The 23,665-nt window shown below is 45.9% G+C and overlaps 3 protein-coding genes and 5 non-coding genes across 9 annotated transcripts; 6 read left to right on the top strand and 2 right to left on the bottom strand.

Moving 5' to 3' along the window:
* Positions 1-3,636: 3,636 nt before the first annotated feature.
* On the top strand, positions 3,637-5,681 carry LOC133393002 (trichohyalin-like). Its single transcript, XM_061655786.1, has one exon. The coding sequence runs from the start codon at positions 3,803-3,805 to the stop codon at positions 5,678-5,680; it is 1,878 nt and encodes a 625-aa protein (XP_061511770.1). The 5' UTR covers positions 3,637-3,802; the 3' UTR covers position 5,681.
* An 885-nt stretch (positions 5,682-6,566) lies between these two features.
* Trnav-cac (transfer RNA valine (anticodon CAC)) lies at positions 6,567-6,639 on the bottom strand. Its single transcript has one exon. It is a non-coding gene; the product is annotated as a tRNA-Val (tRNA).
* A 409-nt stretch (positions 6,640-7,048) lies between these two features.
* Positions 7,049-20,394, bottom strand: LOC1280530 (mitogen-activated protein kinase p38b). Of its 2 annotated transcripts, none has more exons than XM_061655787.1 (7): positions 19,383-20,394; positions 14,067-14,403; positions 13,313-13,547; positions 12,692-12,771; positions 8,256-8,410; positions 8,083-8,180; positions 7,049-8,012 (listed from the first exon to the last, which is right to left on the bottom strand). In XM_061655787.1, the coding sequence occupies exons 1-7, from the start codon at positions 19,484-19,486 to the stop codon at positions 7,939-7,941; spliced, it is 1,083 nt and encodes a 360-aa protein (XP_061511771.1). In that variant the 5' UTR covers positions 19,487-20,394; the 3' UTR covers positions 7,049-7,938. The 2 variants fall into 2 exon arrangements, with proteins under 2 accessions (XP_061511771.1, XP_061511772.1); XM_061655788.1 differs by lacking the exon at positions 12,692-12,771 and adding an exon at positions 8,532-8,611 and having other exon boundaries at positions 19,383-20,389.
* On the top strand, positions 9,069-9,141 carry Trnaf-gaa (transfer RNA phenylalanine (anticodon GAA)). Its single transcript has one exon. It is a non-coding gene; the product is annotated as a tRNA-Phe (tRNA).
* Trnaf-gaa (transfer RNA phenylalanine (anticodon GAA)) lies at positions 9,622-9,694 on the top strand. Its single transcript has one exon. It is a non-coding gene; the product is annotated as a tRNA-Phe (tRNA).
* Trnaf-gaa (transfer RNA phenylalanine (anticodon GAA)) lies at positions 10,287-10,359 on the top strand. The gene has a single exon. It is a non-coding gene; the product is annotated as a tRNA-Phe (tRNA).
* A 385-nt stretch (positions 20,395-20,779) lies between the features above and the next one.
* Positions 20,780-23,587, top strand: LOC1280529 (uncharacterized). Its single transcript, XM_320379.5, has 4 exons — positions 20,780-21,007; positions 21,164-22,054; positions 22,133-22,516; positions 22,626-23,587. The coding sequence occupies exons 1-4, from the start codon at positions 20,981-20,983 to the stop codon at positions 22,824-22,826; spliced, it is 1,503 nt and encodes a 500-aa protein (XP_320379.4). The 5' UTR covers positions 20,780-20,980; the 3' UTR covers positions 22,827-23,587.
* Positions 23,227-23,299, top strand: Trnaf-gaa (transfer RNA phenylalanine (anticodon GAA)). Its single transcript has one exon. It is a non-coding gene; the product is annotated as a tRNA-Phe (tRNA).
* Positions 23,588-23,665: the final 78 nt, after the last annotated feature.

Raw genomic sequence — 23,665 nt, forward strand, 5'->3', positions numbered from 1 at the left:
AAACTCACAGACAGCACTGCGCAGCAGATGCGAAAACGTGCAAGGAAAGTAATCGAGTGTTTGGCGTGCTTCTTTCGACTCTACGCAAGATAAATTCACGTGAATGTTGCGCCAGTTGGAGCGCCATCGACTATAGATCCTCTTTACAACCGACAACTTGTAAAGAAACCAGTCAAGCATTCGTTTCACCGACGGTAGATCGTCGCTGCAGTAACCAAGGGAAGCTACGGCGGAAAGTTGTAGATCATTGGTAGCGTTTAAGAAATCGCCAATTTCATCGACAATGCCACACTTAGTCTCTACATCATTTCGCCACAACTCATATTCCCGCATGTTGCGGATGGATTCTTTCTTCGCTTCCTCTGTGAAAGTGGCTTTTATGTTTTGGAAATATTGTTTCACCTCTTCGTATTGTTTCTGCTGGCTCTCTTCTAGCTCCTTGTTATGGCTGGCATAGCGGGCTAGCGATTGAAATACCTCAAACGACTGGCATGATCGCAACTGCCCATAGAACGAATACTTGCTATCGGCGACCAACACGATGTACAGCAGCTGGAATACAATCCTGATTGGACCAAACTTGGAGTAAAACTCTTTGCACAGCTTTCGATCGTCAACGTATGGTGCGAGAAGCCGGTGTAGCGGGACGCCGTGCGAAAACATTTCCCGCAGTGACTTGTTTTGCTTGACAAAGTGTGGTGTTACAATCGCTTTCATCACGTCTTGTATCTTGCCGGGCAGATTGGCTGAGTTTGTGGTATTTTTCAACGCTTCTCCCAGCGTTTGCATGACACCCTGCATGCACATGATGTCAGTGTGCGTGCTTTCCTTTTCCAACGGTTTTATATGCGCACTATAACGAAGCATCTTCCGCAGCGAGTAGAACTGCTTGGTTTTGGCGTAACACTTGAGCAGCTTACGCTTGATGCGACGATCCTTGAATCGCATCAGATGGTGAAGCTTAAATGCTTCTTCCGCGATCAGCTCTGGCAGTATGGACTCGGTAGTGCGCCCTTTTCTCCACTCACATGTCAATCTGGTAACCACATTCTGTGGATGGGATACCGGAGGCAACCGGATGCGTATCTGCTCGATGAACAGCTGTTTGGATTTGGTAATAAAGTCGTTCAATTCGTCCATTCTCTGCTCGGTCCATGCTGGATCTATTGTTCTCACCCTCTCCGCCATTTCCTTGACCAATCTGTCCGCATTGGTAGGCCACAACTTCGCTCGCTTATTCTCCAACAGTTTCGTTAGGTGGTTTTTGTGCGGGATTACGGCATTCGCTACCTTGCTCATCATGTCCACAACGACGGCCTCCTTCCGGGAGAATATTTCTATTTCGAACGGCTTTGCTACCGCAAATAGATCCGAGTGCATCGTCTCTAGAAAATTTGTGGCGATCGTGAGTTGACCGGTAATCATGCGTACAACATCAATCACCAAGCGCTTGGTCACCAACAGCCGGTACTCGGGAACACTCTCCGTATGTATCGAAACAAATATTGCCACACAAAACAGTGCCTCTGACATTGGTAGGTGGGCCAGGAATTGGTTGTGCTTGAGGAAGTAACAGTGGTTGTGCCACGCTTGCAATTGGTGCAGCAACGTATCGTCTATATCGGCGTAGAGGCCTGTGTCATACTTTTCGCTAATCACACTCCAACACTCGCGTACGACCTTCATGTGTTGCTTCCATTCGTTGGGATCCTTCACCCCGGACCAATTACCCGACAGATGCTCAAACCCAAAGGCGGACAGTTTCCACATCACGTACACTCGAACTTCCGACGCCAGACTAAACTGCTTCATGGTCAACTGCATCAACGCACTGGTTAGATGCTGGAACTCTTCCATTCTCTCATAGCACTGCATCGCTAGAAACGTTTTAACAATCGGCAAAGAATTGTGACGCATTATCTTGTAGCAAGCGGTACCGCCGTCCGCTTCGGCTATTTCTAGTTGTATTAGCGCTTTCACCAGCTCATCGTCGCCAAGGGCTAAAGCACACTGCAGCACGGTATGCCCTTCTCTATCCACCACGGTGCTATCGAACCACTCGCTCGCGTACAATCGGCGCACCATAGTGAGGTCTCGCGAGCTTCCGGCGAGCTTTTTCACGCACAAATGCAACGGTGATGCTCCATGCTCCTTATCAAACTCCAGCACAGTATCCAGAGTCACCTGTTCTACGCAGCTCTCCATCAAATCCAAGTCATTCTTGTCAATGGCAAGAAACATACTTTTCACCAAATCTTTACACATGATCACTCAACTTAAGAACGTTGTTGATAATGAACCAAACACACAGCTCCGCTCTAAATGATTAAAACCCGACTTCTCGCAAGCAACTAGTCGAGAGGTATCCGTGTTTTAGCATTTTATTTGCGTGATGAGATAATCTTGGGTGGGAATTCCCCAAACACGTTAGCAAATCTCCCAAATTTTGGGAGAAACGCTCTCAAACTATCGCAGCGATGTTGAAGGAAGGGTGTTCGATTCGGCAGTGACTCAAAGCGGTTTGAGAAACGCAGCGGTGGAGATAGTGAGGAAGTTCTAAAAGCAACCCCTACAGACAAAGAAAGCGTGATTTACAGGCGAGGGGCACGTTCACGTGTGCCACGCCGCTACGAACAGATCAAACTGAGCGCGCTGGCAGAAAGTGATCGCACAGATTGACAAAGTTTCCCAATTAGGCAAAAATCGGCAAAAATTAGGCGGCCTCTATAATCTCACCTTTTGATAACGCACTCTACCACAACTAACCAAATCGCCATGCTTTTTCGTTCTACCCAACAGATCAGCAAACTTGAGAGAGCGAGAAAGCATGTTGATTTTGTCACTTAGGTCGATTTTTGGTCGAGTCCCCAACAAAGGGGGGAAACATAGTTGATAGAAAACCTGTTCTCTCTCATGTTTCTTTTTTCACAAACGACTCGTTCATTCCCGCACACCGATGAGCTTCAAGGGCGTGAGTCTCATTCAATTTTGAAGGTGTTTGAGTGTGTAAATATTCTTCAAAATAACACTTCAGCATCGTATAATTACCAATTGCACGCCAGGACATCGATAGTGCGGTCTATCTCATCAATTCCTGGTGACCCCAGATGGTTTTCATGTTCATGGTCAACACAACCGAACAACGTGTGTGCCGCGATGTCTCCGCCATGCCCGCGTGGTGTTTAATCGAGTGAGGAAAAGCCGTACGCCGCCACCCGGTGTGACGTCATCGTAATGCAATTGGAAAGTAATCAATTGAGGGAGGATGATACATTTCTTATCAGGCGCGTGCCAGCCACCACCAGCACAGCGAGTGGGAAAGTCGTTTTTCTTTTATTTCCATCCCATTTTTATCCTATTCACAAGTTTGAACCGTTGTGTTCCTGGTGATAGTGGATTGTGGTTTTTCTCACGACATGTCCCTGCTGTGGCGCATGCCAGCCGAGGAGTGTGACAACTTATCAATGAATTTCGTCGCCTCCGAACCGAACCGAGCACAGGGTCCCATTCATCGTGCCAGTGAAGTGTGAAATTGGAGTTTAAATGCAATTTTTCAAGCATCCTAATTCGATGGAATCGTTTGCGGTTGTTTTATATTGCTTTGTCAGCATCCTGCGTCGGACAGGATTCCTATAAAAGCAAGCTGTCGATGCTCTGGGGAGTGTCAGTTCCAACTGGAATGTGTAAGAGCACTAAGGGCACACACGCATCCCGATTAAGCTTCTGAAGTGTTGAACAAAACCGTATCTAGTGACTGTTTGTGTATTTCCATCTTGAAGCGTAAAGTGTGAAAGCACAGGCGATGGTTAGTGCGAACGGATACGTGAAGATGGCGAAAAAGGGAACCATCTTCATGGTGGTTTGCATCGGGCTAGTTGCTACCGTGCAGAGTGTTGCCTCGCTGGCTCAGGAACGCCGCAACCTGGCGGCCGAAGCGTGTACGGATGATGTCGGCGAAAGACAATACTATTCCGATCGACGTATCGATCGCTTGGATCAGGATCAGGAACAACGGCTGCTGCTGTTTAATCGGGTCGACAGACAGGGAGTGGAGGAGGCGGCGGAGGGCCGGCGCATGAAAGTAGACCATCGCGGATTTGAGCGGTTCGTTGACGCTACTAGACGTGAAGAACTTTCAAACCGTGAGGCTACCGATCGTGTGCTGGTCGGGCGCGAGCGGCGTGAGGAGGGCGTGACTGTAACCAGGCGTGACGCTGAACGACGTGAAAATCGACTTGAAGAGCGTATGGAGAACCGTCGTACAGATCGCCGTGACGAAAGACTACAGGAACGCCTCGGAGAGGATCGCCGAAGGGAGGAACGCCGTGAGAACCTCCGAGAGCAACGTCGTGAAGATCGTCTTCTAGACCGTGAAGATAGATTGGATGGACAACGGAAGGAACGCCGCGAGGAACGCCGTGAGGATCTCCGATACAACTATCGTGATGAACGACGAGAACAACAGGAACTTCGTGAAGATCGTCGACAAGAACGCGATGAAGAGCGGCGCCAGGATCGTCGTGAAGATAGGTTAGATGAACGACGAGAAGAACGTCGTGAGGAACTTCGAAGCAACTACCGTGACGATGAACGACGAGAACGTCGAGAGAACCAACGAGATGAACGTCGTGAAGATAGACGTCAAGACCGGCTAGAAGACCGGCGCCAGGATCGTCGTGACGATAGGTTGGATGAACAGGAACGTCATGAGGACCGCCGAGAGGAACGTCGTGAAGATCGCCGTGAAGACAGAATTGAAGACCAGCGGAACAACCGAGATGAACGACGGGAGGAGCGACGTGAAGAGCTCCGAGAGGGTCGCCGTCAAGAACGTAGAGAAGATCGTCGGGAGAATGCTCGAGAGGGCCGTCGCGAGGAAAGGATGGAGGACCGACGTCTAGAACGCCGTGTAGATGACCGAAGAAACAACCGGGAAGAACGTGGAGAGGACATGCGAGAAGAAGAACGACAGGCCGATCGTCGCGTCCGCGACAGGGAAGAACGTATGGACCAACTTCGCGAAAGCCGTCGCCAAGATCGAAGACTGGAACGTCGCGAGGACATGCGCGAGGACATGCGCGAGGAAGGTCGTCGTGAAGAACTCCGAGAGAACTACAGGGATGAACGCCGTGAGGACACTCGCCGTGAGGACACTAGCCGTGAGGAGCGTCGTGAAGAACGTCGCGAGGAAGACCTTCGTCGAGATCGGCTAGACGAACGTCGTGCAGAGCGTGAGGATCGACGAGTTGAGCGTCGTGAAGATGAGCCTCGCCAGGAGCGTCGAATCCGTCAGGAAGTGACCGATGAACGTCGTGCTGAACGCCGGGAAAACAATGAACGTGCCGAAGAAGCCGAACGACGTGAAACCCGTAACGATAGACTGAACCAAGCTGGACGCCGTTTTGATGGCCGTGAAAATCGTGCTGAGCGTCGCACTGTACGTGAATTGAAGCATATGGACGATATGACTCGTGGCGAGGACAAGCTGGCCGCCTTCCAGCAGGAAAATGCGTTCCTCTATCAGCTGTTACAAACTGCAGCCCTCGTCGCTGTGGCTGGTTACTGGCTGCTGAAGGGTACGGGTGGATCCAGCCCCGAAGGAGAAGAGCTGAAAAAGAAAGCAGCTCCTTGCTCCATGATGGAATCTTTCGGCAAGCTGCTTGCCGTCGGAAATGAGTAAACTTACATCCTAATAATCTCTATCACACACTTATCACTCTATTATCCAGTGCATTTTAGACGGCAAAGAGAGTAGAGATGTGTACGGCAGCTCCTAACCAGAACACACAGGCATTAGCACAGGAGACACAACACAGGCTTAACAGACAGTACAAACAAGCAAAGCAAAAGCACTATTATATCCTTAAAAAGTAGCTCGATGTATACTAACCTTATCCGGGTCACAACTAACCTTTGCAGTGCAAGAAAGGCAATAATGTAGAGCCCTCAAACATCAAGAAAATGCGTGTGAGGCATGTAAAAGAGCAGGTTAAGACAACATAGAAGATGGAACAATATAAACAAATATTCTATTTAAAGCAATCAATAATATGATGAAGCAACCATTCAAGTTGCTGTGCCACGAGCATCTACTGATCTCTAATGAACTTCACATGCTTCAAATGTGGTGGTTATAGCTTCTTTGCAGAGTGTGTGAATCAATCGCAGCCATTCAATCCATTGGGCATCACATACATACACTCCAACCTACGACCGACAACGACAACGGTGAATGAAAACCTGGAAAAGCAATTTGGGAGGATCTCTTGTGGAACGACGACAACGACGGAGAAATGTTATCAACAAATCATGTGAACCTTATTTTCTTCCCCTATTCACAAGCAAACACATCCGTAAAACCTGTGAAGGTTTTATAAATATTAACTGATAGAGACAGTATTTATTACTAGACGACACTTGGAGATACAATAAAACATAGATATCCTTGTGCAGCAAAAAAACGCGAGTGTTCTCTGATTGAATGACGTAACAAGTAAATGAGAAAAACTGAAAAGATCAAAAACGACAATCTCAAAAGAATCAGGAGAGAAAAAAAAAAGTTTCACTGTTTCCGCCCGGGTTCGAACCGGGGACCTTCTGCGTGTGAAGCAGACGTGATAACCACTACACTACGGAAACACAGCTGGAGGAAAGCCGCTCAAAGCAGTACATAAATGTGGTACAGTGACTATGGTTTTGTTATAATTATGTTGATGCGTAATTCGCTTGTTATTTCACTAATTACGATTAGATTACATCGTTTTTGAATAGCACAATTCAATAGAATGTAACATATACGCTTTTTGCACTGCACACACATAGCTTTATACAGCCGTTGTTGTAGAAAAATGCTTTTTCTTCCAAGTTGTATGTACTTGCAAAATAGTAGATTCTTGGTAAAACGCTTTCATACTTTTCTTCTTATCACCGAAGAAATCACCTTTTCTGGAGCACCGAACATAGCCGAAATTAACACACAGCAAGTAACACTTCAAAACAGCAACATCAGTACAACAGTAACATTGATTGCGTAAATAAAACCCTTAACTATAGTTAATTTGTAGATAATTTTATTCGTATCAAATAAGTTTGTTGTTATCGTTTTTTACTACTTGAAGTACACTTTCGACTCTAACGACTCTAACGACTCTTTCCCGCCATTACTCATTCCAGCGTACCGTGCATATACTACACCTTGAACCTCATACCCATTTATCGCGTACGTATATTAACATTGAATCTAACTCGAAATTGTAATAATTTTGTTGTTGTTGTTGTTGTTGTGGCATCAACAGTAAAGCTTGAAACACACACACACACGGACGGGGTATGTGTCCTGTGGGGGAGTGAGCAAGGATCTAAGTTCTGATTTTGTAGGGTGGATTTTACATTCCCTTTGCTTTTGCTAGCTTCCATCTTCACTCATGTCTATCGCATTCGCTTACTTTACTAGTTGGTGTTTAAACAGAGGAGAAACGTTCGTATTTAGCTGTTGCATCACACACCACGCACATACACACAGGGACTTGTGCACGTCAATTTGTGCATCTAGAGGCTACGTGTTCTCTTGCTGCTACCCGTACTAGCTCTTTTCGTCTTTTGCACCACACACAACACACCACCACACATCACCAGAAGGCAAGCGTTTTACGCAATTGCACAATGTTTATGAAGAAATTTATAAAAGTGAACCCTGCATACATGTGCTCAATAGAGACTGCCATTCTCGAACCTAGCTTCTTAGTCAGCATTTAGTACGCATTCAGTAATTCACTGTTTGAGCCCTCCGCTCCTGTCTTCTTCGTCTCTATAAGACCCCTTCATGGACAACCGCGTGTCCTTTCGCGTGTATATTTTGCATTATGTGGTGGTCAGAACATTCCCGTTTTACCTTCGCTGCAGCTAGTTGGGCTTTTACTGATTGATCTCGTTCTGGAATTACGCTTGAGGTTCACCGCCAATATGTGCGTGCTGCTGCGGGACAAAGTTGAGTACCTCTTTGAAGACTAGTTCTAAAAAGACACGTGCAATAAAAGATGAGGCTCGAGTATGTGGTTTTCTATTATAAAGATCTTCTCTTACCCTTCCACCGTTCCACGGGCAGGTCCATGTCCTCGAAACTCTGATCGTACAGCGATGAGGTTGGCTCGTCGGACGGATCGGCATATTTCTCCAAATAACTAAAATCACACAACAAATAAAGAGTGGATGTCAGTAAAATAGTAAAGTTCTCTTAACAAAACACCGCTTCTTACGGATGAGCAAGGGCCTGTTCGGCCGTTATCCGCTTGTCCGCATCCAGCTCCAACATTTTCTCCAGCAAATCGATGGCAAGCGGATTGGCACCGCGGAAAACGTCGCTAAAGTTGCGCTTCTCCGTTTTCGGCAGCGATTTTATGTAATGACGGGCCTGCAAATGTACGAAAAGGGTTCAACACAAAATCAGTTTCAGAAGGTCACATTAAATTCTATACGACTAAGAAGACGTAAGCTGAAAATCGTAAAGGAAAGCAACATGTTCGAAGCTCTACCTCTTCGCTGGTGATTTTTTGCATCAGTTCTTCGTTGGGCGTACCGCAGAAAAACATAACGCGTGTCAGATGGTCAATATCTGCGGTTGAATATCCAAACCACCCCGCATACAAACACGCACAAAGCAAGTTCATTCATTGTTCATCGTCATCGGTTTTCCAAAAAAAAAAGTTACGCGTTTGATTCAAACGATAGCAGACGGGCAGCAGCAAAACATAGAGCACCATCCATCATTATGTTTGGTTCCAAAGTTAAGGTTTCTACGTAACATGCTTATTTAGAGGGAATCATTTTGTGTAGCATAAAATATAAACATGCCCAACTCGATAGATAAACGGGTTAGTATGTGGAAAACAGCAAACTTATGGAGTTGGTTAAGATGGGTAAAGAATAAAAAGAGGAGTTTCCATTCCATGGGGTAATGTGTGTAGTTGAAGCGAACTCCTGCACTACGACGCAGTACAGTTACGCGAAGCGAAAGAGAACGAAACACTATCGCGCAACCTGTATTGCGTGAGATCCCTCCCTTCCAACCAGCCGAAATAGCTCAGTTGGGAGAGCGTTAGACTGAAGATCTAAAGGTCCCCGGTTCAATCCCGGGTTTCGGCAGGCAATTTCATTTTTTCTGGTTTTGTATCCAGTTTTCAGTTTTTTGTCACATTTTTCCGTGCTACGATTTTAAAAAGAATCAAATCAGATAAGAACCAGAAAAATATATGCACAGCTATAGCCCTTCAGCAGCTAGTAGATGACTTACTCATCCATTCCAATTGTTCACAATTAGCGTTAGGAAGGATTCATTATGCTCATTAGCAGACACATGCATCCCTTTTCACGACAAACTATTAAAAAGTTCTTGGTGTGTACAATATTTTAATTTTACATTAACTTTGAGAGTTATTTAATCTGTTCAAGAAGCATAGAACTGTCGCTGTCCTTTATGGAGGTGTGTGTGTTTTCGTATGTGATGGCACGATAACTCTGTGCTTCCTGTACAGTGCCCTCTACGTTTCAAAGAACGAGCACAATGGGTTCTTTTATATTTCATTTCACCCACCATCAATTCCATGGAAGCCCCTCCCACCACCTGCCGAAATAGCTCAGTTGGGAGAGCGTTAGACTGAAGATCTAAAGGTCCCCGGTTCAATCCCGGGTTTCGGCACAGAAAATCACAACTTCTTTTTTATCCTTTTACCTACCACCACCAATCCCAGGAACAGAGCTATTTCTTCAAGTATTAGGATATGTTGTTTTTGACATCGGTTTTTATATAATAAACCTTTCGCGATGGTCAAAAGTAGGAAATTGGGTTCATATTAGAATCCGGCACAACGTCATTCAGACGACATTCTACAGAATTTAGTCTTCGTAGCCGACTGTCGATTCCATTTTAGGTAGATTTGTATTGGTTCTAGATAAAGACGAGCATTTTAACGTTTACGAACAGTTGGGTTTTAACGCGTAAGCAATTCCATTCCAAACCCTCCCTTGTCATTGCTTTCATTTTATATGTTAGTATTGCTATTGTTAAGAGCTTCGTCTTTACATGCATTAATCGTTAACAAGCTTTATTATTTCCATAATGATGCTGTTAATATAATATAAATCAATTTTTACACTACACAAATAGTACAACAGATAACAACCCCTGCCAACTGTTGTCATATTCCGATATGTTTACACCTGACCAAAACGAGCACGAGCGCATTAGAACGTGTTCATCAATAGCACTATGGTCCACCCTCCCCCCACCTGCCGAAATAGCTCAGTTGGGAGAGCGTTAGACTGAAGATCTAAAGGTCCCCGGTTCAATCCCGGGTTTCGGCAATGACCGCCAATCGCTTTTTTACTTCTTTTCATCAGATTCCAACAACAATCAACCATAACCTACTTTCAAACATCACTTTTGCGCTCTTCATGAGCTCTCTCAATGATGCTGTTTTAATACTCACTTCCTTCCCTCGATCCATACTTTTCCCTTCTCCTCAGGGAGTTCACGTCGCCTATCGGTATGCCTAATCGATGTTCACGTTCACCTGATTGACCACCATACCCCACGACGAAGGCAACATAGTCTCACAGTGTACATGTTTTTGTATGTATGCTCCTCTACCCGCTACCCCAAACGGCCCAAGCCTCAGAATTGGCAATCGAACCATACCATGTAGGTCCGATGAGAAAAGCCTACAACCAAACGGCATGTAATGACGGCAGATAATAACTTAATCAAGACGATCGTGCACACACACACCAACCCCCGCCCCGTTCCTTCTTGGTTTCCCGAAAAGGGGGTGAGGCACCCGACCGGCTGTTTGTTCAAGTGTTACCGCGGTATGGATGCGAACTGATGATAAGAAGAAACCATCGTGTGGTGTGCTGCAACAAACACAAACACATACCAACATAGTACAGGCCTCCCTTTTGCCGGTGGTGTTGTGTGGGGTGTGGACATTCCGCCGTGTGGAATAGTTGCGATTCTCCTCCTTCTCCCCCCTGTGTCTTGCCCTGATAATAAGGAACGAGAGCGTTTCAATTCGGAACAGTCGGAACAGACGCAAAAGGGGAAGGAAGTCGTCTCTGGCCGTTTACAGTAACTTGTTGCTAATGCCAAGGCGGGAAACCCCCATAAGCGGCTTCCCCGCTCGGCTTGATGCAAACCCTTTCCATCTCCTTCTCACCATTCTTGTGTTGAGGCACATCTTACGACAAGAAACGACGACTGTCGTGAAACGAATCAAATGAAATTAACTGTGTGCAGCAGCAGCAGCAGCAGCAGCAGCAGCAACAAATGGTAGCAGAAAAATCCCTTCGTGGCCCGCTTGGAGAGCCGGTAAAACGTGCAAGAATTTGTAGAATGTTGTTCAAATTGAACGCAATGCCTATTAAAAACTAAAAGGTCTCTCCATTCTCTCCACATTCTGTAGTAGTAAGAGAGAGAGAGAGCAGATAATAATGGTCAAGTCAATCAGTGACGAATGCACATTGGTGTTTCAAATTCAATCGGTTCTGTCCGTTTGTGTTGAAGTGTACACAAGGCAAGTTCAATTGATTCAAATTAGACACGCTTTCTGGGAAGAAATGAGGCGATTACCCTGCTTATTGTGATAATGCTCAATAATGTCAGCTCTCTACATTGGGTCTCATTAAAAAGAACGTCGTAAGGAGCCTCCAGCTTAAAAAACGGAAGCAAAATGCTCACAATACTACTAAAAAACCTTCTAAAAGCAATCGATTTGTCGTCGTCACCCCCTACACCTTATCATGGCAGTCGAAACCAATCGCAACATGGCTGCTTTCAACCCACTATCTGGCACACACTGTGGCCTAGGCACAGCTCCAAAACTTCCATATCAAACAGCTACACACACCTCTCCGTCGTGGTCGTTTGGACACCGCGTCCGTGCCTTTTTCCTCCAATTGATCGCTATTTGCTACTGCCACCCTTTGGACAGATTGTGTGAGTATACTTTTGCACCCTTCGGACGACGCAGGTCTCGCTAGAGTGCTGACGACCATCAATGGGGCAAGCAAGTGTCGCCATCACTTGCGCGAGCGAGCGAACGCGCAGGTTTTGAGTCACCCCAGCAGTATCATATGGGGGCAAAACGCGCAAAAAAGAGCGTTTTTCTAATCACGCTTGACGTGTTGTGGTGATGAATGCACCCAGTTTTTTTTTTCTTCTTCTATTGCTGCTGCTCCATATCACTTAAAACGAAGCCTATTGGCTCTACCATCACTAGTGGATGTACTTGATCGAAAGCCTCACCACACTTTGGGGGGTGGCAATTACAAAGTGCAGACACACAGTAGTGTAGCGGGGGGTTCGATTACATTCGACTAAATATAGTACTGCTGCAGCAGCAGCTTTTTTTTCAATCGTCTGTGTGACCTTTTCTGTTGTCGCTGCTTTCGGTTCTTATGGTTAATTGTAATTAATGAAGCGTAATGCAACCGTATGCAGAGTGTTTAGCAACCTACAACGAAATGAATGGGAGGGAGGGTTAGAGTAGCAAGAACGCATGGCCCCCTTGTATTGAGTAGCTGCCCCACAGAAGTAAGAAGTATTATAGAAAGTGATTAAACTACAAAATAAGAGTAAGAAAACAATACACAAAAGGATCAGAGAGACAAAACAAAAAATGGTTTTACAATTACTCACACTTTCCGAGGAGATTTTCGCCATGAACTCATCGTTCGGTGTGCCGAGTATCTCCATGATAAGGTTTAGCTGGTGAATGTCTGGGGCAGGAGATGAATCAAGTTTTGAGAGGTTGTGGGCGATTGGGAGTACAAAAAACGAGAGAGAAAAAAATATGGAAATCATGCCCGAATGGCACAAAGCGAGAGTAGGAGGGAAGAAAGTCAAAGAAAATCACGTTCGAAAATGGTTTTGGTTTTGCTCCCGCAGTATATAATATTGGAATGGAGAGAAATTGGAAAGCTAGACACTAGTGACGCATTAGTGACAAAATTTGATTTTGTTTTAAACAAAAAACAAAACGGAATTGTAAATTGGCTTTACTTTTTTTTGGAGGGGAAACAAATACAGACAATTTGGTATAAACACTAACGACCAAATAACACCGCGCAAGATGGTAAATGTGTGTTAGTAATGTTAGTTACTCGCATAAATTGCACACACCCTCCCCCCTAACACAAAAAGCTTTGCCAAAACAAAAACAAAAAAATGGAACTAAAACCACGAAGCAAAACAAAAAGAGGGTGTCTTATGTGTCTATGTGTGTGTAAGGTTTGCATTGCTTTGCAGTAAAAAGGATACGGTCCGTGCCGGGGAACAGTGTCCGGCCGGTCAGCAGCTCCGCCATGATGCAGCCGACCGACCAAATGTCCACCGTTTGGTTGTAGTGCATCCAGTTGAGCATAATTTCGGGCGCCCGGTACCAGCGGGTCGCAACGTAGCCGGTCATCTCGTTCTCGGTCGGGCGGGCCAACCCAAAGTCCAGTATTTTCAGCTCGCAGTCCTCGTTCACGGCAATGTTGGACGGCTTCAAATCCTACGGCGAGACAGAGAGGGGGAGCAAAAGAGAAAGAGCGTTAGAAACATTAGCCTCGACATGCTGACCGCTGGACACAATTAGAGGATATTATGTGCTTGTTGCCGAAGGGCGGCCGGTGGGGTTTGTTGCTGTGTAGGTAAAACGAAATTGATCGATTTTATGCACCTTCACCCCCGGCCAACATTCTCGAGGACAGTCTAATTTCAGTCTTGCGGTCATTTAAAGCAAACATACACACAGACAGAGAGAGACGCCCATGTCACGACCATAAAATCACTTTTACATCATTTTAGTTTGACACGCAACGGTACACGTACGTCGCCTCGAGCGACGTGTAAGAAAGAAAGGGGTGAAGAAAAGTGTGTGTGTGTGTGTGTGTGTGTGTGTGTGTGTGTGTGTGTGTGTATGTGTGTGTGTGTGTGTGTGTGTGTGTGTGTGTGTGTGTGTGTGTGTGGGTGTGTGTGTGTGTTTGTTTGATTTATGGCTTGCATGACTTGAGGGCGCCGGTGAACCTACCCGGTGAATGATTCCCGCACTGTGTATGTACTTCAGGCCGCGCAGGATCTGGTAGACGAGGAACTGGACATGCTCGTCCGACAGGCGCTGGGTGCGGATGATGTTGTTCAGGTCGGCGCCCATCAGGTGCGTCACCAGGTAGACCTGCTGGAACGATTCGAGCGTATTGTTGGCCCCCGGATGGAACACGTCCAGCAGGCCGATAATGTTCTCGTGGTTCATGTGCTTCAGCATGCGCAGCTCCCGGTAGGTGCGCTTCGCGTGGACGGCTGACTGGAACGGGCGGGCCAGCTTCTTGATTGCCACCTTCACGTTGTGCTCCGTGTCCATGGCCGAGCTAGAGAGAGGGAGAGAGAGAGAGCGAGTGGTAAGAGAAGAAGAAAATAATCAATAAAATGTTCTAATGGTCAGGCAGGAGTTTTACAAAATTGAGAAGTTTTATTGACTTTTTCAGGCTTTTCGTGGATTCATATTAGAAACCGCCACAAACAGAATGTTGGCTAGGCATCTAATCTTCCCCTTGTGCCTCTTTTTGGTGGTTTTATATATTGATTCCTCATTGTACAACATACATGATGAATAATATCCTTTTCTAAATGTTTCGCATTAAATTCAATTTAACTCATTTTTCAATTACCAACTGCCCATTTCATTATGATTGATTTTTAAGGATTCAAATTATTTTAACCAATTTACCTGTCAGTATAATAGGTAATTGTGATTAAATTGCCTCGCCAGGTGTCATTAAAATTCGGTGAAAAATTCGGGATGTCTCATCCACTGGGAATTAAATACACATTACTGTAGTCTTCAATGTCACCCAATAGTATTCTTCAATTCTAATGCTTGAAAAGAGGGCGCAAAGAGTTTTAACCCAACAAGGTCATTTATTTTAATGATCATCTCTCCTCTTCCATCATTCTCTTTGTCGGAGGAAGTATCATGGGATAGTGGTGGAATTTGCTGCTTTGTTGGCAGCAGCGCGAGTGACCCGAAAGCTTACCACTACTACTACTGACTCGAGCCTGAGTGTGTGCAAAAATATTTCAAATATTCCTCCGTCGCCAGTTTTAACAAACATAATCGTATTGCATAGGATTGCAGCTCTTTTTCTACTACTCAAACACACACAGAGGAAGACAATTAGCACCCCAAGTACCGGTCACAGAATGGGGAGGGTTTTGTCTGTACCTGTGAGGCCTATGACCCCCTCTCTCTCTGCCTCTCTACCATCCCTATCTGGCCGCAATCGCAACACATCATTCACCCCGACTTAGAGGAGGAAGAGGAAGGAAGGCTAAAATATACACAACCGTTAGGAAAGATAGTATCGCGCATTTGTTTATACGTTAGTTCAGCCGTTTCGTGTTATTTATAGGATTTCACAAAACCCCCATCCTTCGCTCTGTGTCTCCCTCTGTGAGGTGGCGAAGGGGAAAGAGATGAACCTGGCCACATCCGCCACCAGCAACCAGCACGGCACAGTCGTCAAGCCGAAACAAAACAGAGTGTTACTGCAGCTAATTATTCACACCTTCATCGTACCAAACGCGCTCCGTTTCCTTTGCGATAGAACGGGCGGGCGGGCACAAAGGTGATGGGGGAGGTGGTACCCCCCAATTGGGGAAAAATCATAATGTTTTGCGGGCGAGGAAATCAATATAGTGGCAGCACAGAGCAAATGCGCACTGTGTGGGTTTGAATAATTGCGAAATAGTTTTAAAGTGTAAATGACGTTCAAATTCTCTTTTGCACCTGTGTAACAATGCACCAGAGGGGGCCCGAGACGTAATTACGATCAGCTTTTGTTTTGCCCTTTTTTCATGCAAACCTTCTAAGATCTGCCCCACAACACACGTCGTAGTCCCTTGTACTCTCCTTTCCCTTTCCTTTACAAATACACATACAGAGCACAGCACGCGTCGTATCAATTGCATTCAATTGTAGCAAATTGACCGGGTTACCTCGGGGTGTTTTGCGGCTTTGCAGGGGGTTGGGGAAAGGTGCTGCAATGACATGCGAGTGTGCCTACGATGCACAAATCGTCGTCACCAGATGTTACGTCCATCGTATTATTGCGTGTTGAATGATTGTGAGTCAATCGGAAAAAAACTAGGTGAACGTATAAAAACGACGTAACAGTTAATTGTATGGCGAGAAATTTGAGTACCGAAAATGTGCCTAAATGGAACTTATTTACCCGTTTAATGTAAAAAAGCAAGAAGGTATGCAAAGAAAAGGGATCATTTGTGATCGACAGTGGTCTCTCGTGATGAGAAAAATGAAATTTTCGTCGGAATTGATTCCAGATAGTAGGTCCGGTATCAGTTTCCTAAATCGATTCCAGAATCGACTCCCGAATCAGAATCGGCTTCGGAATCCGAGTTGGTTTTAGCATCTCCATAACAATAGACGTTTAGGTCCAATGATGCTACGTATTGATAGCAGCAAAGAATCAAAATTTACTTGTTAAGGATCCATTCTCATGGAGATTCTCGGACTGATTTCGCTTCTGAAACTTCGTATTTCAATTCAAGAATTGCGGAGCTAACTCTAATTCTGGAGTCAATTCTGATTCCGTTACCGAAGCAAATTGCAATTCCCATGTCTACTACGAATCCGGACCCGATTCTGATTCTAGTATCGAAACGGGAAGCAAATCTGGAATCCGACTCCGGAGTCGACTCCAACTTCAGCTCCGGAATCGGTTCCGGATTTAATTCCGAACACGGAATCGAAATCGGGTAGGTCCGATTCTGAGCTCCCACCACTACAGGGGCCAAAAGAGAATGAAAAAAATAACCTCAAATTAACACCAATAAGCTACACTCTCTTTGGCGAGCATATCAATCACATTATCAAGCTGCTGGGGCTCGCTATCACATTAGCAAAACTCTGCTGCCTCTCATTCATAAACGGCTGGGTATTTTGGGGCGGAAAATGGGTGCGACAGAAACCGCGATTAGAGGAAGGCACAAGGGGAGCGATTGGTACGCAATATTTACCAATAAATAAAAATGCAACAAACAGCAAGCCCTTTGCACATGTAATGCTTGCACCAACACTGGCCCAAAGCCATCGCAAACGATTTCTTATCAAGTCGGTGAGTCTGTTTGACTTCCCCTTGCTTCCATCATTGGGGTGGGGGTCATTGGGGGCAAATGGGAAATGGAATTAATATTCTCTAATCGAGTCTAAGGAGTCAAAAGCTTCGACCCAGAGGGAAAGAGGTAAATGGGAAAAAAGATTATAACAAACTTGTTGCAATTTGCGTTAAATAAGTGTAAAACGAAAACCTTTCAACAGCAAAAGTCAAGTTCATCCTGAACTCGGTTGCGCCTTCCACTCGGTCCACCCCTTGGGAAGGGGCAGGTGGAATTGTAGCACGAGGTATCTAATCTTATCTGGTGAATACCAATGAGATATCTAAAGTATTCTGCGAGTGGCGCGTGATGCAAACAGCCCCCCAACCCCATATACCGTTGGTTAGCTTAAAATATTCTCGAAAAAGATAACCATTATTGTTGTTGGTTTTAATCTAACTTTTGTCCTACAATATTCATTCCAATTTCTGTCCATCCGCCTAGCCACATACCTTTTCGTGACATTCTCAAAACAGAAGGTGGTGCTGTTTGTCGTTTGATTGTTTCTTTTCTCAAGGTTACTGCTACACACCAGAGGCAGGAAGAATCTCTCCCCGCCCCACTCGCACCCACACCCACCCACATGCTGTACTGTTGTCGGTGGACGAGCGGCGGAATGACGACACCATGTGTTATGGCTCGCGGGCACGGTCACGAATCGTGCTGTAATGGAAACGGGCCACCAAACACAAAAAGAAGGGCCCGGGGAGGCAAACGTAGTGCATAGTAAAGCGGAATAAAACGAATCCGGCTGTTTCGTCCATTCATGTGTTGTTGTAGAGCTGTTATTGCTGCCCGCCCACCCACCCACTGCACTGGACGGGGTGGGAGGGCGCGACTTTCGGTACACGGCAGAATCAAACCGGCCACTCCTTGTCACACTTTCGTTGTGATCGTGATGGAAGCTGGATAGGCATGTTGGTCATTTTATTGCTTCTTGGCTGAATGTTCTTTAAAAAAAAAGATCTCTTTTTTACACGACTAGGGTCATATTTGTGTTGAGAATTTGGTCTACGTTCCGTGAACCCTGTGTGGGGTTAAGCTTTCGGGTGCTAAACATCTTCATTGCTGGATTTAAAATACATTCCAAGAGCGAAGATATGTCAACCGAGGGATTAACGGGCTGAATTCGGAAATGATGACAGCAATGACGGACCAAAACTGTGTGTGCACCAAACAACTGCATCACACTCATGCACACAAAACAATCAAAGTAACCACAGCGATCCAGGCTCCTTAAGTTGTGTCCGGGTATTGAGCCAGACATCAACGTTTTTAGAATAATGCACGCATGACAGCTAAAATAGTGTTTATATGTATGCGTAGTTTAGATGGTTTTTTGGCACCGGGTGGCATATGAGTCCCCCCCTCCCCCCTCCCCGAAAGGAACTGTGACCGCAACAACGTCGAACCGGTTTGGGTTGTTGTGCAAACAGCAACGAACGCACATCATCATCGAATGCGGTGAATTTCGGGAGAGGGAAACAGCATCATCATCATCATCATTCAAGCCTTTTTCTGTGATGGCATTTCGTGAAGCCTGTGGGACGACCAATGATTCGATGGGTGACGTAGATGCTTTTTTGCTGCATTACAATAAGGAAATGGTATGAATATCCTTGATTATTGAACTGTTTTGTATACTACGCAGGTAAAAGCACGAAATAAAGATAAAACAGCCTTATAAAATTGCCTCATAACTGCCCTTTTGCAACCCTTTTGCACGTTAATGCGCAACACGATTGATGAATGACGAGTGCGAAACGAGTTTTTCAGTCATTAAAAATGCGTTTAATATTCAGTTTTTTTTCTTCCATCGCTACATCGCGGAGGGGGCTTACCGTAAAGGGTGGAATAAATTTAGGTGCGTTCGGGTAATTATTTTGTAATTGAACTACAATTATTACGACCGATAACGCAAGATGGTTTGTTTATTGAGATAAAAATTCAAAATATTGTTTACTTCATCTTTCCCGTATTTAAAAAGGAAAAGGTTACACATTATTGGTTGAAGCAACTAATTAACAATTTTCTGCTCAATTTACCAATAGCACCACGAGATTCCGAGGTGCGAACGGGGCGATCAAATAATCACAAACTCAATCGATTGTAAAACTCCCTACCATCCCTCAAAGACTGTATAATTAACCCCTCCAATTATATGGACACCTACCACACTTGGCCGTACGCGCCGCTACCGACCGGGGTCAGCACCTGATACTTTTCCGGAACTTCCCATTCCGTTTTGTTGATCTCGGTGCGATAAAACTTGGGCATTTTCGGGCCGCTCTCGGTTGCGTTTCCACACAGAATGATTTTCCCGGTGTTTTCCGCCTACTTTTTCTATTTATTACGGAACAGATGTGAGCGCACGGGACAAATACCACACGTCGCACACACACACACGCGCGCGCGTATATGAATTTTACACTTTTATCTTCACTGGATTGGGGGGGGTGGGGGGGGGGGGAATGGACGGGACACTGAGCACCTTTTTTGTGTGTTGCCCACGCAGTAGGCCCCGACTCACACACAGACGGACTCTTTTTTTTGCTTCCTCTGTCGTCTGTCACCGTGTCGTCGTCGCACACACTTTCATCTGGTTGGAGGCACTTTTCGATTTGCACTTTTGAACGGTTTAGGTCGCAGATATCTCTGGGTTCACTGTGGCCGATAAGAACCACACATACACACGCACGCAATAAGGGGAGACTTCTTATCTTTACGAAATCACCAACTGCTGCTGCTCGCGGTACTGTCGCGAATACCACACACCAATCCACCGGATCACCTTACTGCTGCTGCTGCTGCTGCTACTTACAGCTGCAGGTGTGAATCGTAACCCGTACCCGTGAATACGCACACACGCGACAGCATCGCTTCCCGGACTCGAGCGCACACACGAAAACGTCACAAAAAACGTCGCGGAAACGCCAAGCGCGCACACACACACACAACACGATACACGCAACCGCGGAAACACTTGAGGAGGAAGATCGACAGAACAGTGAGGACGACTAGAAACAGAATAGCTAAGCACGAACAAACGGGGAGACGCGTTTTTGTGTGTCTCTGGCCGTGTACGGGATCTTTCTGAGCTCGCGGATGCCGTCGTTTTGCCGCTGTGCGATGTGTGGCAACTGTTATTCCCCGCTGTCTGTTCTTGTGTGCGTGTGTAGGGTGAAGTGACAGCCCAAGCAACCGAAACGGTGACAGCGCCACCGTTGGTGTGAAACTTAACGAAGCTGCCCATCAAACCTCTCGATGCTGTACGTTTTTGTTGATATTTTTGTGGATATATTTTTGGAAAATGAACGTAGCTGTCGCAAATGGCTTAAAAAAGAAAAGAAAATGAAATTACTACTGTTTGACTTCTTATCGGTCGTTGAACCTTAATGATAATATTTCCAAAATGGTTCAAAAAGGTAAGGCAGGTGTAGCTGGTCGATTCATTCACAAACTCACAAAAACACTTTTAAACCGTTTAATTTGGTGGTCAAAAATTTAAACAAATAATTTCGTTGCTAACGAGCTCCCACCCACCCAGTACACACCTTGGTGAAACGTGTCTTCCAAAACGAATGGGAAACGTCAAGTCGTCCAATGTTTACAACGCGAAATGCGTTACTTTTTGGTAACGCCTCGTAACGTGTTTACAATTTCGCCGAGAACCTCCACCTCCGCACACGAGTGTACTGCGTGTTTACGTTTAGCAAATCGTTCCCTTCTTGCAGGACACAACCCACCACCACCAGCATTCCGAGAAGGCAAATGAATTTTAACTCCTTCCCAAATGAGGTAAGTAAGCCAACGCTACTAACCTGGTGTGGCTGAAAAAAGAAATTGGTGCGCAATTGGGCGCCGTTTGGTTGTGTGGGTAATTTTAAAGCTTGGAATCGGCCTAAATGCTTTGTGTGCTTTCTGTCTTCTCCCCACCCCCACCTCCACCAACAGGTGCTGTGTTCCATATTCGACTACCTGCCATGGAAGGATCGGCAGCGGGTGTCGCTGGTGTGTCGTCGCTGGAACGCCATCATCAACTCGGACCACTATCTGCGCGGCCAGAAGCTGGTGCTGTACAACTACAACAAGGCCAAGTTTTTCTCCGGTGTCGAGGTGGAGCTGCTGAATCGGCAGAAAAATATCGCCTTCTACTCGAACGCCATGTTCGACACGGAGGAGCTGCTCGACACGATCGGGCGGTCGTTTAGCGGCGGCAGCGCCATGGTTCGCTCGCTGTCACTGTTTCTACGGTCGGAGCATCGGCTGGCCCGGCTGGTGGTGGACAACATACCAAACTTGCGCCACCTGACCGAGCTGAAGATATCCGCCAACGAGGGCCTTACGAACGGTGTGCTCATCGACAGTGCGTCCCTGGAGAAGCTAAACATTTCGTTCTACCAAAGTTCGGTCTGCCAGCTCGTCACGCCACGGCTGCACACGCTGCACCTGACCGTACGCTACCCGAGCGAGATGGAGCTGATAGGGACGATCTCGGCACAGCTGGTCGAGCTGAAGGTGTCGTTCATCTCGAAGGACCACGTTGCGAAGCTGTTCCGGTGCGACTTTCGTTCGCTCAAGACGCTCAACATATCGCTCAAGAATGACAAATACATTGCGTACAGCGTGTCGCCGGTCCATCTGCGACCGCTCGAGCGGGAGGCCATTTTCGCGCAAACCATCGTCGGGCTGGAAACGCTCCGCATCGTCGACATCTGCAACATCTTCGACATTGACTTTTTGAAGATGTTTGCGTACGCTAAGTCGCTGAAAGCGCTCACCATCAACTACTTCAAGTTGGTTAGTGAAGTGGGCGAGCTGATAAACGGGTTTAAGGGACTAGAAGTAAGTGGCATCACAGTTATTCCCCCTGCGTCTTGGGCAATGTTCTACTAATAGTACACACTCTTTCCCCTTCAACAGTACCTTAATCTAGAGGGATGCCAGCGAATGGACGATTCCAAGCGGCTACAACTACCCTGTCTGCAGACACTCGTGATGCCTTACAAGCAGCTCTCCCTGTTTAGTGCCACGCAGCTCGACACGCTTACGACGCTGTACTACAACAACACGACCAAGGATCAAACACTGTTGATCAAGAAGATAGCGGCCACCTTTACCAACCTATCCTTCCTGTGCCTGCAACACTTCGACAACGAGCTCGATCGGAACGCGTTGCTCCATCTGAATCTGCTGACGAAACTGCGCGTCCTGGTCATCGAGAACATGTCTGTTTCGAGTTCCGTGTTTGAGAACTGTCCGACGGTGCCGCAGCTACAGCGGCTGGTAACGGACACGATCGTGTCGGTGTGTATAATGCAAACCGCTTCTTGATTGCAATTGCAATTGCAAACGTCTGCCAGGGGCACATACTTAATGCATCCTTCTTCTCTCTCATTATGTGTCTGTCCTGCAGGAGGTCTCCATGCTAGATATGATACCGGCCAGATTCCCCTCGCTGCAAACGCTCGTCATCAGCAACTGCTTCCTGTATCTGATACTCGAGGATAGCGGGAAACACTACACAACGTTCGACGAGTTGCGCCGCCAGATGCCCTGCTGTCGCATATCGACCAAAGACTCGACCATTTTCACCAATACCGCTAAGCAAAGCTGAAGAAAATGGGTAGCGAGAGAGAGAGGGAACCGGAGTTGGAGTGTAAGAATCTATTTAATTCATCATTCAGGAGAAAAGGATAAGAGGAGTACGTGATATTGTAGCGTGTAAGCAAGGTGTTGTGATTTGTGTGCACACAACGCCAGTCAGGGAATCGTCTTTGCAGCCAAACGTGTGCAGATGTGGATATGTATGCGTTTCTGTGTGTGCGCGTGTGCGTATGTATGTAATATATTTTACTGGGATTTTTCAACTAATTGCAAACTAAACGAAGAAGCGTGTGCATAAGAAATCATTGTGGTGCAATACGTGTGTAAGGAAGTGAGCCAAGCAACAGAAACGACAATATGGTAGTGGTAGTGAGTATTTATAGGCGTTTGAGCGGGAGAGAAGAGACAGCGCCGAAATAGCTCAGTTGGGAGAGCGTTAGACTGAAGATCTAAAGGTCCCCGGTTCAATCCCGGGTTTCGGCATATGAAGAAACTTTTTTGTTGGAGTTTTTGTTTGTTCGGCATAACGTTCTCACTTTTAGTTACTAAATTAGATTTTTGACAAAGTTTTAAGGAAATAAAAAAGAAACTTTTGCAATATGATGAAATATTCATTTCATCGTCAGGGATGATTTTCAAAGGGAAGAAGTTTAGTGTAAATGGAAGGAAAAATCAGGTACTAATGCCAATGCTTTAACTATAGTGATTATTCACAAAAACATATATTAAGAAAAATACAATAATTTTAAATAAATTCCATAACTGACTGTAGTTTATTCGAGTGAATTGTTTTCATCTGTTTCTATTACAGAATTACATTTTATGCAATTCTGCGTTTTTCTTCCGATA

Source organism: Anopheles gambiae, chromosome 3 (assembly GCF_943734735.2).
Source record: "Anopheles gambiae chromosome 3, idAnoGambNW_F1_1, whole genome shotgun sequence".
NCBI lineage: Eukaryota > Metazoa > Arthropoda > Insecta > Diptera > Culicidae > Anopheles > Anopheles gambiae.